The sequence below is a fragment of the Phoca vitulina genome, unplaced genomic scaffold (genome assembly GCF_004348235.1).
Source record: "Phoca vitulina isolate PV1807 unplaced genomic scaffold, GSC_HSeal_1.0 scaffold36, whole genome shotgun sequence".
Classification (NCBI taxonomy): domain Eukaryota; kingdom Metazoa; phylum Chordata; class Mammalia; order Carnivora; family Phocidae; genus Phoca; species Phoca vitulina.
This window is the reverse complement of record NW_022589739.1, coordinates 3261545-3277897: the sequence shown is the minus strand read 5'-3', so window position 1 is coordinate 3277897 and position 16353 is coordinate 3261545. Positions and strand designations below refer to the sequence as shown.

The 16353-nt window shown below is 38.8% G+C and overlaps 1 protein-coding gene across 2 annotated transcripts; it reads right to left on the bottom strand.

Annotated features, from left to right (window-relative positions):
• Positions 1-4511: 4511 nt before the first annotated feature.
• Positions 4512-16127, bottom strand: PSMA1 (proteasome 20S subunit alpha 1). Of its 2 annotated transcripts, XM_032427352.1 has the most exons (10): positions 16020-16127; positions 14515-14559; positions 14057-14158; positions 13833-13936; positions 11893-11981; positions 11014-11084; positions 10801-10930; positions 9553-9632; positions 6105-6215; positions 4512-4843 (listed from the first exon to the last, which is right to left on the bottom strand). In XM_032427352.1, exons 1-10 carry the CDS (start codon positions 16020-16022, stop codon positions 4787-4789), a joined length of 792 nt encoding a protein of 263 aa, XP_032283243.1. In that variant the 5' UTR covers positions 16023-16127; the 3' UTR covers positions 4512-4786. The 2 variants fall into 2 exon arrangements, with proteins under 2 accessions (XP_032283243.1, XP_032283244.1); XM_032427353.1 differs by lacking the exon at positions 6105-6215.
• Positions 16128-16353: the final 226 nt, after the last annotated feature.

Genomic DNA, 16353 nt, shown 5'->3' with positions numbered 1-16353 from the left:
CTGTTTTAAAGGATTTTACCTTTCTCCAAAAACCCAATTGTTACAGCTACTATCAGCCGTAGCACCTTCGGTATTGCTCATATGAGGTTCCATATGCCCCCACGTAGCACTTGCCCCTCAAAAAGTTTTCTGGCCAATTATTATTAAAAAAAATTTTTTTTGAAGCCTTGAGCAAAATACTGTGGATAAAAGACATCTGACAGAACTCGCCCTTAACAGGTACACTTCCGTTAAGAAGATAGAGCACAAATATTGTCTCATGTATCTAGAATCCAGCTATTTTAGATTTCTTCTTTTTAGAACCATCAAGCAAAATATAAATTCTGAGCACCCAAAATATATCACAAAGGCCATGTGTTTACAGCACTTTCTAAGAATGTTCTTCAAATCCTATGTATTGATTTTTTTAAAAAAAACCTTTTATCTTGAGATAATTGCAGAGTGACCTAAATACAGAGATCCCATATATTCTTCCCCTAATTTCTCCCAGTGGTAACATTTTGCATACAGTTCAATACCAAATCCAGGAAATTGACATTGATATAATTTACTCCTCATTCAGATTCACCAGTTTTTACATGCACTCTACTTGTGTATTTAGTTCTAGGCAATTTTACCATGTTTAGATTCATGTGACCTCCACCAGGCATGATACAGAACAATTTTAAGGATCCCTCCTGCTATCCTTTTATACAGCCACTTCCCTCCTTAACCCCTGGCAACTACTAACCTGTTGTCCCTATCTCCGCAATTTTGTCATTTCAAAGATGTACAATGTAACCAGTGAGATCGTTTTTTCATGCAACATAATTCCCTTGAGATCAACCCAAGATGTGTATACAACAGGTTGTTTCATTTGTGTATTCATGTTTAACATGAAATTTTTACAAGAACAGTATCTGGTTTCCAAGCCCACTTATCAAGAAGTGACAATCTGTTGGCATGAAATGAGGCCCCCAAAAGCATAAAAACTAGATTTAGCAATAAGAAAGCTCAGCAGTGTAGAGTCACCATAGTGTAGGACCAACCATACCCACTTCAATCGCCCTGGAGGCTCATTGTGTTACAGAAGAAAATTTGAAGACTTACCCTGACCAAGTCATTAAGGAAACTATTAAATATGAAAAGACAAGAAAACATAATGTGTTTTATAAAACCTCATTTTAGGTCTGCACTTAAAATGTCACTGGCAGTGTATATACATTGTTGTATACTTTTTTTTTTAAGATTTTATTTATTTGACAAACAGAGAGAGTACAAGCAGGAGGAGTGGCAAGCAGAGGGAAAGGGAGAAGCAGGCTCCCCACTGAGCCGGGAGCCTGATGTGGGACTCCATCCCAGGACCCTGAGACCATGACCTGAGCTGAAGGCAGACGCTTAACTGACTGAACCACCCAGGTGCCCATTGTTGTATATTCTTAAATACAGAGCTTGTTCAATAGATATCAGGACCTTATATAGCCGATTTCTTCCTGACTTATAATATGCACCTTGTTTTGGGTCTTATGTTTACTCTAGTATGTAATTGTATCATTCTGAATGCTTTTTTTTAAGGTTTTTTTTTTTTTTTTTTTGAGAGAGAGAGAGCGCGAGAGAACAGGGGAGAGGCAGAGGCAGAGGGAGAGGATCCAAAACAGACTCCCTGCTGAAAGGGGAGCCCCACTCAGAGTTCGAACTCATGATCCTAAAATCATGACCTGAGCCAAAACCAAGAGTCCGACTGAGCCACCCAGGCACCCCTCATTCTGAATGCTTTTTTTTTAAAAAAGATTTTATTTGGGGCGCTTGGGTGGCTCAGTCGTTAAGCGTCTGCCTTCGGCTCAGGTCATGATCCCAGGGTCCTGGGATTGAGCCCCACATCAGGCTCCCTGCTCGGCAGGAAGCCTGCATCTCCCTCTCCCACTCCCCCTGCTTGTGTTCCCTCTCTCGCTGTGTCTCTCTGTCAAATAAATAAAATCTTAAAAAAAAAAAAAGATTTTATTTATTAGAGAGAAAGGAAGACCAAGAGCGAAGGCACAAGCAGGCAGAGTGGCAGGCAGAGGGAGAGGGAGAAGCAGGTCCCCCCGCTGAGCAGAGCCAGACACAGGGCTCTATCCCAGGACCCTGGGATCATGACCTGAGCCAAAGACAGATGCTTAACCGACTGAGCCACCCAGGTGCCCCCTCCCCTTTTTAAAGATTGAATGCTTTAAATTTAAGTTGAGAGCAAAAGCCTTGTCATATACCAAGAGTCAAAAAAATTAGGTGTCTAGGAAATCAAGGCCTAGAGAAAAGGAACTTGTCCTCAAATCACAAAATGGTCAAACATGAGAAAGCTGGTATTAGAACCTGAATCCTGTCACCTACTTTACTGCCTCTTATTTTTTAATCATGAGTTCTTCAAAGCTGTACCTATAGATGCCTAATAAATTCCAGGTGAATTGAATATTATTTTTATATCAGTGATAGGGTTTATGAGAGGATTATTATTAGGAATTTTATTGTTTATAATTATTTAACACAGATTAAACAGAATACTAAATATAACACACTAGACAAAACAACAATGGAAAGGCATCACCATGAACAGACAGTGGAGTTGATTGAATCTTACTGGGGTGGAAACGATTTTAACGTTCTAAGGTCAGTGCATAAGACTAACATCACATATTGAAAAGATTACAAAGGGGTACCTTGGTGGCTCAGTCACTTAGGCATATGCCTTTGGCTCAGGTCATGATCTCCGGGTCTTGGGATCAAGCCCTGCCATCAGGACCCATGCTCAGCGGGGCTCTGCTTTTTCCTCTCCCTCTGCACACCCCCTCCCCATGCCCTCTGTTTTAAATAAATAGAATCTTAAAAAAATAATAATAAAAAACTAAAAAAAAAAGATTACTAAAACTGCCTCCAAAGAACAATACAGATGACATTTTTTTTCCTAGGAGTACCAGTCAAGTAATTGGTCTACATTTAGGGAACAGATACAAAATGTTATGCATTATCTTTAAACAACAGAATCAGCCAACAAGACAGAGGCTCACACAATGATAGGCAGAGGAAGAGAGACCTGCCTGAGGCTTTAAAGAGCAGGTTATGAAATTTCCCACTTATGTTCCCTCCTCCAGACTATAATAGCCATTGAGTCTGAAGGCAGGTGGGACAACTCCCTCTCATTCACTGTGTGTGTGAAAGTTGCACATGCTCAGTGCAACTCTATGGTAGGTCAAATGGCCACATGCTTCTTGTGGCCTCATCCCAAGCTCAAATGGCCAACTCCTGAGGCTACTTCCAGAACAGAGACCCAACACCTCACACATTCCGGTATTTAGTCAGGTCTTTCTCTCAACAAGGTTGCCAGAGTTCCTCTTAGCACTTTACCTTCAAGAAGTCAGAGAAATTTAAATCTACTAAAGCTTTTAAAGTTTTGGGCAATCTATGGGGCACCTGGCTGGCTCAGTCGGTGGAGCGTGTGACTCTTGGTCTTAGACTTGTAGGTTCAAGCCCCACACTGGGTGTAGAGATTACTTAAAATCTTTATTTTTATTATTATTTTTTAAAGATTTTTATTTAACAGAGAGAGCACAAGCAGGGGGAGCGTCAGGCAGAGAGGGAGAGGAGAAGCAGGCTCCCGGCTGAGCAGGGAGCACCATGTGGGGCTCAATCCCAGGATGCTGGGACCACGACCTGAGCCAAAGGCAGACGCTTAACCGACTGAGCCACCCAGGCACCCCAAAAATAAAATCTTAAAAAAACACAAATTTTTGGACAATTTGGGGAAAAAAACTAACATTTTATGAATTTTAGAGTGTACAAGGTGTTTCCACATAAATTCTCCCATTTAACCTTCACAATAATTCTCCAAACGGCAACTAATTAGTAGAATTAGATCTAAAATCCAAGTTCCCTATCTACAAATGAACTGCTCCTCTCTAGAAAGATAGGAATCTCAGGAAATAAAAAACTCAAGGTTTCTTAGCAGCAAAATTTTTGGAGTGTTTTGTAAATCAGATTTCCTCAAATTTCATTTTGCATGGCCTAAGATAAAAATTGTTCTGCAGTATCTGCATACACTGCTCACAAAAATAATGGAAGGCAGTCTAAAGATTACGCCAGAGTGGGGCTGGGCATGATAAGAGGAAATGATGGTTTGGGATTAAAACTTCCCTTTTGTTATTTTTGCAAAAGCTCCCTACACTGAGACCAGAGCTATCACTACTGCCATCTGCTGGTTGTAAAGAAAAACCATTTAAAAACCTTGCTACTATGGTGGCTGGGAACTGGTGGTTTCTTACATTTTAGTAAGATCTCCAGGGTTGAACCCAGCAATTTGTATTCTGAACCAAATCTCCATGGATTCTCATGTAGCCAGTCCATACATAGGGAATTGGTATAAGGCTGTGACAGATAAGAGGTACTATTTCCCCCCCTCACTAAACATAAGGCAAATTAATTTGTCAAACATGGCAGATGACCAGTTGTAATCTCATTACTATTTATAGTTGAAGCTACTTAAAAAACAAACAAAAACCCAATACACAGGCAGGTGAAACAATTTTATTTCACAGTTGTCTTTAAAACCACAAAGACACTATGTTCTTCATATAAAAACATCAGTACAGATACCTATACTTTCTAGAAAATGATTATATAGACCCTCTCAAAGAAAAATGCACACCATTATATGGTTTCAGACAAGTTGCTAGGGAAAAACACATCTGGACTGATTCCTACGTACAGATTATTGTCATCAGTACATGTTCCTACATTCTTACAGATTTGATAATAAACATACAGACTGGCTTGTAACTTAATGTTCCATCGGTTCATCAGCCTTTTCTGCAGGTTCATCAGCAGGCTGAGCAGGCTGTAAGAGGAAGAAAAAAGAAAACAGGTTAAAAAAAAAAAAACACTTGACCAATATATACTTCTAATCACAATTATTATAAAAGAATTTACAAGAAAAAGGGGTTAGGAGACATTTTGGATACTCAATTTTAGTTCATTGTCCTGTTAAAATTTCTGAACAAAGGTGTTTTGTTTTTTTAAAACATAAATAATTTTAGAGGTCTGAAAACCTAAGCATCATTGAACAATTCCAGCATTTTATCATACTTTGTCTTGTTCAGGAATAAAGGATCAGTACTAGCCTTAGAATATAATCAGTACATTTTCGACATTCTCATCCTCTTTAGCACTAATAAACACAGAGAAAACATGACCAAACAAATCAGCTGTGTGGAACTCACAGCAACAGTGCTGGTTCTTATCAACAACAGTTTAAATAATGCAAATCCTACTCCTTCAAATAGTACCAACAATATCCTCTCCAAGTTGAAAAAAAACTCACATTATAGAAAATATTTCTCTCCAGGACACTTTATTTTCAATTACACAGCTATCAAATAAGTATCTATAAATAGCAACTGTGTATTCTAAATACACAACAAAACAGACCAGTATTTAATCTGAGATTTCCCAATACTTCCTGATCCTTTTCTCAATATTTGTAAAGGGCCAATTTAGTTTCCAAAGGGTCCCCAATGAACTTTCTTTCAGTCCCCTTTCCTACAGACTCTTGGCTGGCCTTATGATTTCCTTTCACCAACAGAATGAGCAAAACTGATGCTGTGCCACTCCTGAGCCTCAGCCTTTAAGAATGTCTAGCAGCTTCCACTTTTGAGCTTTTGAACTTCTGCAAGCTCTGAGCTGCTACCCTGATAAGGAGACCCTGGTAAAGAGAGGCTCTGAGATTACATGGACAGTAGTCCAGCCATCTTAGCAGAGGTCCCAGCCTTCTAGCTGTCCCTCTAGGATATACCTAGAGAATATGAATAAAGAAGACTGTGAATAAAGCCATCTTGGATGTTCCAGTCCCACTGCTTCAACAGACTACAAGAGATCCTAAATGAGACCAGCAAAAGAATGACTTAATAGTGAAAAATAGCAACAGATAACCAAATCATCAACCCTTGTTGTTTATGGAGATCACTGCCCCCTCAGTATTTTACATTATTCAGTTCTAAGTTTTCCTACTGCCATTTGAACTGCGAGCCTACTAAACAATTGTGGTAGGAACAGTAGTTTATGATAGAACTAAAGCCTCTGGTATTATGATTATTATATACCTGTGCCTTTCTCTGTGGTCTTTCTTCAAGACCTTCCAGGAATGGAGATACATCATCATCATCATAAATCGTAAACTCCAAGTCTTTACCAACAATTCCAATGGAAACATTCTGGGGGGGGGGAAATTCAAAATCAAGAGAATTTTATGTTGGAAAAATGCTTTTGATTAAATGTTGGGTGAAAAATGCAGAATAAAAGTTTATATAGCACTTAATAAGACTAAAAAATACTTAAGTATAGAGAAAAAAGGAAGAAGAAAACTAGCACATCCTCATAACTTGCAGATTTAATATTCACTTTTGCTAATCATGAGTAATGCCAAAGATCTATGCCACCTAGAAATTTGTAACTTGGTTCATAATGGAAATGTATTGCAGACCAATGTTACTGAAGCAAGCAACTTAACTGGGAAGTAAGACTAACTCCAAAGAAATAATCAGGTTTGTTTCTCATGTAAGTTAAGACATGATGGTTCTTAACAAGGAAAGAGAGTAAGTTTTAGGTTCTAAAATGTTAATTTGGTGGGGTCTTGGAACTATTTTCTACATGTTAAAATTAAAGAGCAATTCTTAAAATGCTCAGTGAATGCTAACCAGTGTAAAAAAGGCTCCTGTAAAATTAAAATTTTAGTGGAAATTTGAGGCGTAAGAATATACAGGCCTTCTCTCAATCATTCTCCATGATTCAGTAAAAATATGAAATCAGAAAGCCAAACAGCTGAGCAAACTCTTCCAAATTATAAATGTCAACAGGTAACTGTAAATCCAAAATTTAAAAGACAGTCATCTTGGAGTGATGGCATTATGGGTACTTTATTTATTTTTGGGGGGCAGGGAGGGAGAAAGGAGAGAGAGAATCTTAAGCAGGTTCCACACTCAGCATGGAGCCTGATGCGGGCTCGATCTCATCATGACCTGAGCCAAAATCAAGAGTCAGATGCTTGACTGACGGAGCCACCCAGGCGCCCCTATGGGTACTTTAAACAAATAAAAATAATGTACATTCCTGATTTTGTTGGAAAAAAAAATTATTTTTAGGATAGGAAAAATTATTTTTAAAAGATTACACAGACTGTAAATTCTTCACATACATATTAAATAATAATTATCCAATCCATTAATAAAATGGATTTACAAAATGCTGACTGATCTCACTTTAGTTAATGATCATTAACCACAAGGAGGCCCATAGTGGTTCCTGCATTGTACTATACAGGTCCCTAGATCATCCAATCTCCTCTTCTCCTGGACATCTTTCTAGCATTTTCCATTCTTCTTGCTTCTTATTTCACTGAGAAAACAGAAGCAATTAGAAGAGAATGTTCACAAGCTCCCATAGTAACTACTGTTTCCTGTATCTATGTCCCTAGTTTCTCTCCCTTCCCGTTAGTGTGAATGAATGATCCAATTTCCTCTCTAAGGTCTACCTTTCCACCTGTGTACTGTTTAAGGACATTGGTCCAGCAGTTTTTCTTATATTTATCCTATGTAAATGTTTTCCTTTACACTGGATTATTCTTAAAACCATGCAACAGACGTGCTGTAATTTCTCCCATCTTAAAAAACCAAAACAACAAAAAACCCTCACTACATTCTCTTCCAGCCAGCACCCCATTTCTCTGAACCTGCAGGAGAAAATCTCCATAAAGCTGCCTCCAATTCCTCTTCTCCCATTCTCTCCTGATTCCATTCCTTTCAGGCTTTGGGCTCACCACTCCAATGAAATTGTCTAGTCAAGTCCCCATCATTGCTAATCTAATGGTTAATTCTCATTCCACACCTTCCTTGATCTATTAGCAATTATTCATTCCCTCCTCCTTGAAATAGTTTCTTCATTTGTTTTCAAGAATGTCTCACTTTCCAAGTTTTCCTCCTACCTCCCTGGTCATCTTTCTAAGTCCCTTTTTGCTGATACTCACCTTCCAATCTCTAAAGGTTAGAGTGCCCCTTGCCCAGGCCTCAAACTTCTTGTGAAACTATTCAACTCCTTTAGTGGTTTCATCCAGTCCAATCTGTAAGTGCCATTTCTACATAAAGACTCCAAAATTTGTTAAGCCTAGCTAGACCATTCTCCACCAAACTCCAGGGCATACACATTTGATGGCTGTTTACATTTTTTTTTTTTTAAGTAAGCTTTACGCCCAACATGGGGCTTGAACTCATGACCCCGAGATCAAGAGCCGCATGCTCTACTGACTGAGCCAGCCAGATGCCCCAATATCTGCTTATTCTATATCACCAACGGACAGCAGGCATTTCAAGTTTTATAAGTCCTAAGCTAACTGCCTGATCTTTCTCCACAACTCCTACCCCAAGACATGTTCCTTCCACTGTCTTATCCAGCTTAGTAAACCATAAATCTCTCCTTCCTCTAATCAAGCCCAAAATCTTGAAAACAACTTTTTTTGTTGTTTTTACACCCTCACAACCAATTCACTAGCAAATTTTTAGCTCTAATTTTAAAACATACCCAAAACTGAACCACTTATCCCCATCTCCAACTCCAAGCTCCTTTACTGCACCACAATTTCTCATCTGTATTACCGTAAGTTTTAAAACTATTTTCACCCATGTTGCCCACTACAATCTATTTTCAGAATGGTGACCAGAATAACTCTTTTGAAACCTAAATCAAATCAAGTATTCTTCTGTTCAAACTCTAATAATCCACTCAGTAAATCCAAAGTACCTGCAATGGTTTATACATGATCTGGTCTCCATTATCTGACTTTATTCCTTCTCTTCCTCTTGATCATTGCCTCCAACACTCCTGGCCTTCTTGCCTCAATTAATATTCTGGACTCAAGGCCCTTATACTTGTATTCCTGGAATGATCTTCCTCCAGACATCTGAATCACTCACTCACTCACCTCCTTTAGATACTTCCCTCAAATTTCACTTTCTTAGTGAAGCCATCCTTGACCACCCTATTTTAAATTTCCCTCACCAAACCCCCTTCCTATACCCAGATGGTCCTCCTTTCTCCTCTTAACCTATTTTTTCTGTAGTATTTATCATTTTCTAATAATATTATATAATTCACTTATGGGTATATTGTCTATCTCCCCGACTTGGATGTATGTTCCATGAAGGCCAAGATGTTTGCCATGTTTATTATATTCTCAATGTCTAGTGCCTACATATGGTAGGTGCTCAATATTATATATTTGTTAACTGAGTTAATAATACGAAGATATTCCTACCTGCTGAAGAAACTGAAGGACATTGCACCTAAGACTTATTGGTTTTATTGCTTTATTCCAAAAAGAAATGTTTGAAAATTATTTCAAAATCAGATCATTTAGTGAATAGCTTAAAGAGAAAGAATAAACCAAGGCAACCATCTCCCAAATTAAAGAACTGTTAAGTATATACTCCTCTATTATATTTATGAAATAAATGATTGACCTGTAATTTTAAATCTCAAATTGAAAAATATGATATCTACCTTTGTAGTTAGGTCCTGTTCTGCAGGAAGCGTCTCTCGTAAGGCACGCAGACCATGTTTAACCAGTTCATTCAAATTGCCTATATAATAAATCAACAATTATTTCTTAATTTCATCTTCATGCTAGGTGGCTTTTGTCAGGTCTGTAGTCTGAAATTATGGTTTCAGTCACATACTAAATATATCACAAAAAAAACAGCCAAAATTTACATGTTTAGCCATATAATCTAATAATAATAACATCACTATTATTTTATTTAATAAGAGAACATGATTTTTGTTACTAAATTTGACCTTTTTATGCTAAATTAAATGAGAATCCTGATTCACAAATGACACAGCACAAAGTTTTGTAGGATGTGTTCTATGGAAGGTATTTGCTCTTTATAAACAAAGTCTCCAACTCTTTCTATGTGGCCAGTATTAACCTGGTAACAAAACTAGACAAAGATATCACAAGAAAATAAAACTACAGATCAATAACCCTTATAAATACAGACACAAAAAACCTCAACAAAATACCAGCAAAATGAATCCAGCAACATTTATGTTTACATAAACATATGTATGTATGTGTATATATATATATAGTCTGTATTATAAAGCATGAGCAAGAGTGATTTATCCTAGGAATGCAAAGCTGGTTTAACATTCAAAAGTCAAATAATGCAATACACCACAATAGAATGAAGGGGAAACAACCACATGGTCACCTCAAGAGATGTCCAAAAAGCATGTGTTAATCTAAGACCCTTGCATAAGCAAAGCGCTTGAAAACCTATCCTATGATCACATCTTACATCAACATTTTTACCTTTCTTTCCCATAGGTACATTAATTTTTTACTTGTTTATGGACTACTTAATGTAGAAATGTCTGTGTGGCTAAAAATAAGATGAGAATCACAGAGAACTAAAAGTTGGTAACAGAACTTATAATTGGTAACCAAGTGGTTCTCAACTCTGGCTGGGGCACACTTCAGACCAACTGAACCAAGAGTTTTCAAAGTTGAGGACATTTGTATTTTCGTATTTGTATTTTGACAAAGGTCTACTAGTGATCGAAACTACTGTGATGGCTAGATGGGGTAATAACCATATGCATAACAGAAATAATGAACACTCCATGGGCTTATTTAAAAACAAAATAAAACAAAAAACTCTTTCTGTAAAGCTGATAGTTTTCTTCATTTAGGATACTATTTATTCACTATATAAAGACTGGAGGGGACCAAAAAAAATCACTTACACTCCATAAACCCAGACATATGTCTCTCCAAGTAAGTACGAGCTGATTGAGAACGGGCTCCAATGGACATGGCTCTACAGTCAAAATAGTTGGCAGATGGACAGGTTTGGAAAATGTGAGGGCCCATATCCTACAAATAGAATATATATACACTATATAATTTCTAGTCAGTTTTTAAAAAATCATTAAAATATAACAATTCTATGAACTTACATCATAACCAGCAATAAGCAGCCCAACACCATATGGTCTCCGGCCATATCGTTGTGTTGGTATCTGGGTCTCTTAAACTAGTTAAAGAAACTGTTCAAACAAGGAATAAAGTACTACCTTTATTTTCAAATTAAGCACTATTGACAAAGAGCTCTGTTTTTTTTTTAGTCACTGCATAATCCACCACAGCAAGAAGAAAATAAAAGAGAAGTATTTCTTTTGTCCTAGTATTAAAAAATGTTAGGACTATCCACCAAACTCAAGAATAAGCGCTAGCAAAATGATCTCTTCTCACGTAGAGAACCTCATCTGTTTTGGCTATAAGGGGTCAATAATTTTGAAGGACATCTAGAACCACCAATAAAAAACTTTAAAAATCTTCTCTAAAAATGAGACTTGAATGGTTTTCCTCAAATTGGGCTTATCTGGGTCTGGAAAAGGGCTGACGAAAGAGCAACCCAATTCCTTATTTAGAGATTTTATGTATTTATTTATTTATCTGAAAGAGAGAGAGAGAGAGAAACAGCATGAGATGGGAGAGGGTCAGAGGGAGAAACAGGCTCCCTGCTGAGCCAGGAGCCCGAAGGAGGACTCGATCCCAGGACTCCGGGATCATGACCCGAGCCGAAGGCAGTTGCCCAACCAACTGAGCCACCCAGGCACCCCCCAATTCCTTATTTAGAACACATTTTTCCATGGCAAAACGTCCCACAATTCTCCTTCTAAATTTTAAACATTCTGTTATTGAAAAGTAACTAAACTTAAAGTTTTCAAAATCTTACCTATGCTATATATTATATGCCCAATAATTAACATAATGCTTAAGTATCAAAACTCTATCTAAAGTTCACATCCATAAATGCTACAAAAAAAGGATACTGCTTCCAATGAGAGATACAAGACGAGACACAGGAAGAGGTCTGTCAAATACAAATCTGGAATCCAAACACTCTTGGCGCATAAAATTACTAAAAAAGAAACAAGGAAAATTAGTTATTTCATATCAGAGTTATTTCAATCTAAATAAAGTAATTTCATTTCTTTTTGCTTTCTTCACATGGATTACATCCACACAAGGGAATGAGAAAGACATGCCACAAGGATGCATATTTATACCAAACTCTTGGGCCACCTGAGGTTTTTAAAAAAAAGATTAAAATATTCCTTAGCTCTAGATAAACTTGGTCTCTGAGCACTTTAGAGAACAGAGAAGGCTGAGCAAGAGAAAAAGAGCAAGCTCTCTTTCCTTACCCTTCCCACTGTCCCAAGATTGTCTTAATTCTAGGTCTTGAACCAGCTGAAATTTCCCCAATAGAGCAACTGCAAGAAATAGAACCTGTACTAGGGCACTGCTACATGTTCTTGCCAACAGTGCTTCTACCCATAAGCAGCACTCTAGAGGAGATGTTGGACACTAGACTGTTGAGCCTCACTGTTAACACTGGCAAGATTCAAGCAAATGTAACCCTGGGGAAAAGGGAATTCATGCCTAACTATTAAAGACAAGAGGATAAACAGCAAGAAATGGATATGCACCTTTCCTTCCATGTTGCTTTGTCCAGTTTATGTGTATGTCACATCTGAGAATCCAATGTTGACTGCGGGAACCATGCTATTTGCTCAGTACTTTGAAGTCCATTTCCCAAGGCTATCTAAACTGCACTGCTCAACATGGCAGGTACTGGTTATATGTGACTATTCAGCACTTCAAAAGTGGCTAGTCTGAATTAAGAAGTACTGTAAGTGCAAAATACACATGAAATTTCAAAGACTCAGTACAAAAACCAATGAAAAAGAGCTCATTAATCAGGTTTTTATCTTGATTACATGTTGACATGGCAATATTTTGGATAGATTGGGTTAAATAAAATGTTTAACCATGCAACATATTTTACATTTTCAAGAGCTTTCAGAAACCAATAATGCTCTCACTGTATCGCCAACCCAAGAGAGCAGGGAGCTTGCTGGGTAACCTGAAAACTTAAAACAGTAGCACTACTATTTACCCTTAATGCTTATATTCTTTCTTCCCTAATTAAATCACAGGCTTAAGAAATTAGTTTCGGCTAACTACCTTTGATCTCCCAACACACATTCATATATTACCTGAAAGGCACTGTGTTAAATGCTCTACATGTTAGGCTCTTAAACAATAACCTTGAAAAATAAAATACTAAAAGAATTGATGGAAAAAAAAAAAAGAATCGATGGTTTAAGTAACCAGCCTCATCTCAAATACTAAGTGGTAAAGGTGAGAACGAAACTCAATCTGCATGACTTCAAACCCCAGCTCTTCATTTATACAACACCTCTCAACTAGAAATAATCTCTATCTCCCCTGGACTCTCACAGAAATCTACCTGGTATTATAGATATACTACTAGATTTTAAGTTCCTAAAAGACGCGATGCATATCTGACTCACCCTTGTGTACCATGCGGTATCCAGTATTGAGCTTCACAAAAAATATATGTCTAATAAATACTGGCATATTAAAGAAAGGAAGGGTAGTTCCCCCGATCATTAGAAACCAGACAAAAGTGTCAAGCTCTTCTTAGACATAACATTGTCTCAAACAATATACCCTGAGTTAACAAGTATCACATTATTTGGTGACTTCTCTAAAGCTTTACTCTTAACATGGTTAATTCTAGTAGTTACTACTATAGGGATCAAGAAATGGAGTACTTAGTAACTGAGCCCAAATCCACTAAGGTATCACAATCTGAACTTAGAAACTCTGCCAGACAACTTCCTCAAATATCTTAGCTGGATGAATCAAAAGGGATGTTTCTTTTGTTTTTCATGATCATACTCACCATAACAGTCTAGCATCAGCAGTAAGTCCCGCAATTGAGATACCAATATGGTTGTCAACATGGAGAATTTTTTTCTGATGAGCTGCAAGCTCTGACTGTGCTCTCTAAACAGAGACATTATAAAACATAAAAACACATTTATAATTTTATTATTTGTACAGTGAAACTTACATTTGTTAGTACCATTTTCTACATGAGGAAGATTTATTTACTACCTCACTCACCTTCAATGCAACCAACACTGCATGGGTTTTTGATTTCAGACCAACTGTGGCTGAACCTTGCTTGACAGCTTCCATTGCATACTCAATTTGATGAATCCTGCCCTAAAGAGAAAACAACAACACATCTTAGAGTCATCTTACAAGACCATTTTATATATTTAAAATTGATCTAGTATTCCCAAATCTCAGGTGAATATAGTTAAATCTCAAATGATTTTTCTTTTAAATTAGAAAACTTACTTTAATGATAAATTTAGGTTCCAGGAACGTCTAAAATGATTATATTCCATTTTCTCACAGCCTACAATTTCATGAGTTCCTTTCTTTCTTTCTTAAGTAGGCTCCACACACAAAGTGGGGCTCAAACTCACCACCCCAAGATCAAGAATTGCATGCTCTAACAGTGAGCTAGCTAGGTGACCCTCTAAAGCCACTTCACAAGTATAAAACATTTTTACCTGAGGGCTCCAAACAGTGACATCATTGTCATACTGGTTGCGAAACTGAAAACAAAAGAAAAAACACCTATTGATTTAAGAACATTACAAATTCCAATTTTTAATAAGCTCTATCATTAAAAAATGTTCTCCCATCTGTTTAGATTCAACATTAACATGTGCTGTTAATACAACCTCATTGGAAGATTACTCAGTTGCAAACATGAGCTAGAAGGGAGGAGCAGATCTAGATGGGACCTAACTTCCCAACTTTCAATTCTACCGTAGCACTCCCTTTGGGTTCAATTACTAAAGCTCATAGTGTCAACTTTCCTTCCCTTCCCTGCTTATGCTCTTCCCTCTTTTTCTTTAAACTAGCTCATATGTCTACCTGTTTAAGTCTTCTCCATCTTTTCTCCCAAAATTCCAACATATACTCCCACCGGTTCTTTATCCACACGTCCCCTTCTACTTTATGATTAGGGATATGGCAAATTTATCTTTGAACCCTTACTGCACTTAAAACAGTGCCTTGAACATATAAACATTCATATTGAATGAATAAACACAAGAATATTCTCAGGAAGTTAGACACTGACACAAATAGCTACAGCATCAGAACCATTACTGCTTTAATAAGGATATTAAAACAAGTCTACTAGCCGAATCTTGGGAGAATAATCGGGGGACGGAGGGGAGAGTGAGAAAGTTGAGTGCTGGAATGGCAGATAGGCTGGAAGCCCTGAGCCTAGGTGGTAACCGTGATATCACCACTTCTCTCAGCCTCCGTTTATTCATCCGTAAAAATAGGTGAGTGGACAAAGTGATTGAAAAGAACCCCTCCCTTTTTTTTAAGATTTTATTTATTTATTTGAGAGAGAGAGAGAGCACAACAGCCGGGGGGACGGGGAGGGAGCGAGAGGGAGAGAAGCAGACTCCCTGAGGGTCAGGGAATCCGACAGGAGGCTTGATCCCAGGACCCTGGGATCATGACCAGAGCCAAAGGCAGACGCTTAACTGACTGAGCCATCCGGGCGCCGGGAAAAGAACCCTTTCTGATCAAGCTCTTTGGGAGAGAGAAATCAGATGAACCCACAAGTAAAATGGACGCTGTCCTGGAACCCAAACCCTGGGATCAAGTCTGTACTAGCATTACAGTGAAACCGAGAAGTCAAGTCCCTATTTCCTCCTCCCTCCCACACAGAGCACGAGGGGCCACTCTGGGCCGCTCAGAACCACACCACTGAAGGAACTGGAGGAGCGAACTCAGACAGCTGACCGAGGAAGTAGCGTCCCAGGCCCGCCAGAAAGCGAAACGAACCCCGGAGAATGGTCGCACCGAGTACCCACCGCCCCTCTCCCGGCCAGGCCGGAGATGCTGAATCACTGCTGGAACCCTCCCGTTGGCGGAGGTTCCCATACCCCGTGGCCCCGGGCCGCTCTGAGGATGACAGGAGGAGCGGCTCGCCATCCCCTCGCCGGCGGACCTCACCCCCAACCCTGCCGGCGCTCAAAATCCAACGCACCATGGTTCCGGCGCGGGTCCGGCTGCGGCCTCCTGCAGAGGTGCGGGTTCAGGAAAGTTGCCGAAACTACCACTCGGCGATCTACAGAGAAGCCTTCGGGATTTTGACGGAGGCGGCGCAGGGCAGGGCAGTCTATCCCAGAGATATCGATAGACACCCAACGCTTCCCCGCCCTCAAAGCTCGCAGCCCCTCCAAAGTGGGCGGGGCCTAGGAAGAAGGAGGAGTTGAGATTGGCGGGAAATCTTGGGCTAGGAGTGCCTGCGGCAGCTGAGAGCTGCGGGGCGGCCTCTACAAAATCGCCCTTCTTGGATTCTCAGTGGTTATTAGCTGTGT

What these genes read in the sequence shown, in the direction of transcription:
- PSMA1 (XM_032427352.1), bottom strand. An exon ending in GCTGATGCTAGACTGTTATG is followed by an intron (nt 11,982 to 13,832) that starts GTGAGTATGATC and finishes TTTCTTTTTTAG; the next exon opens with TAATTTTATGCGCCAAGAGT. An exon ending in AACAGGACCTAACTACAAAG is followed by an intron (nt 6,216 to 9,552) that starts GTAGATATCATA and finishes CCCCCCCCCCAG; the next exon opens with AATGTTTCCATTGGAATTGT.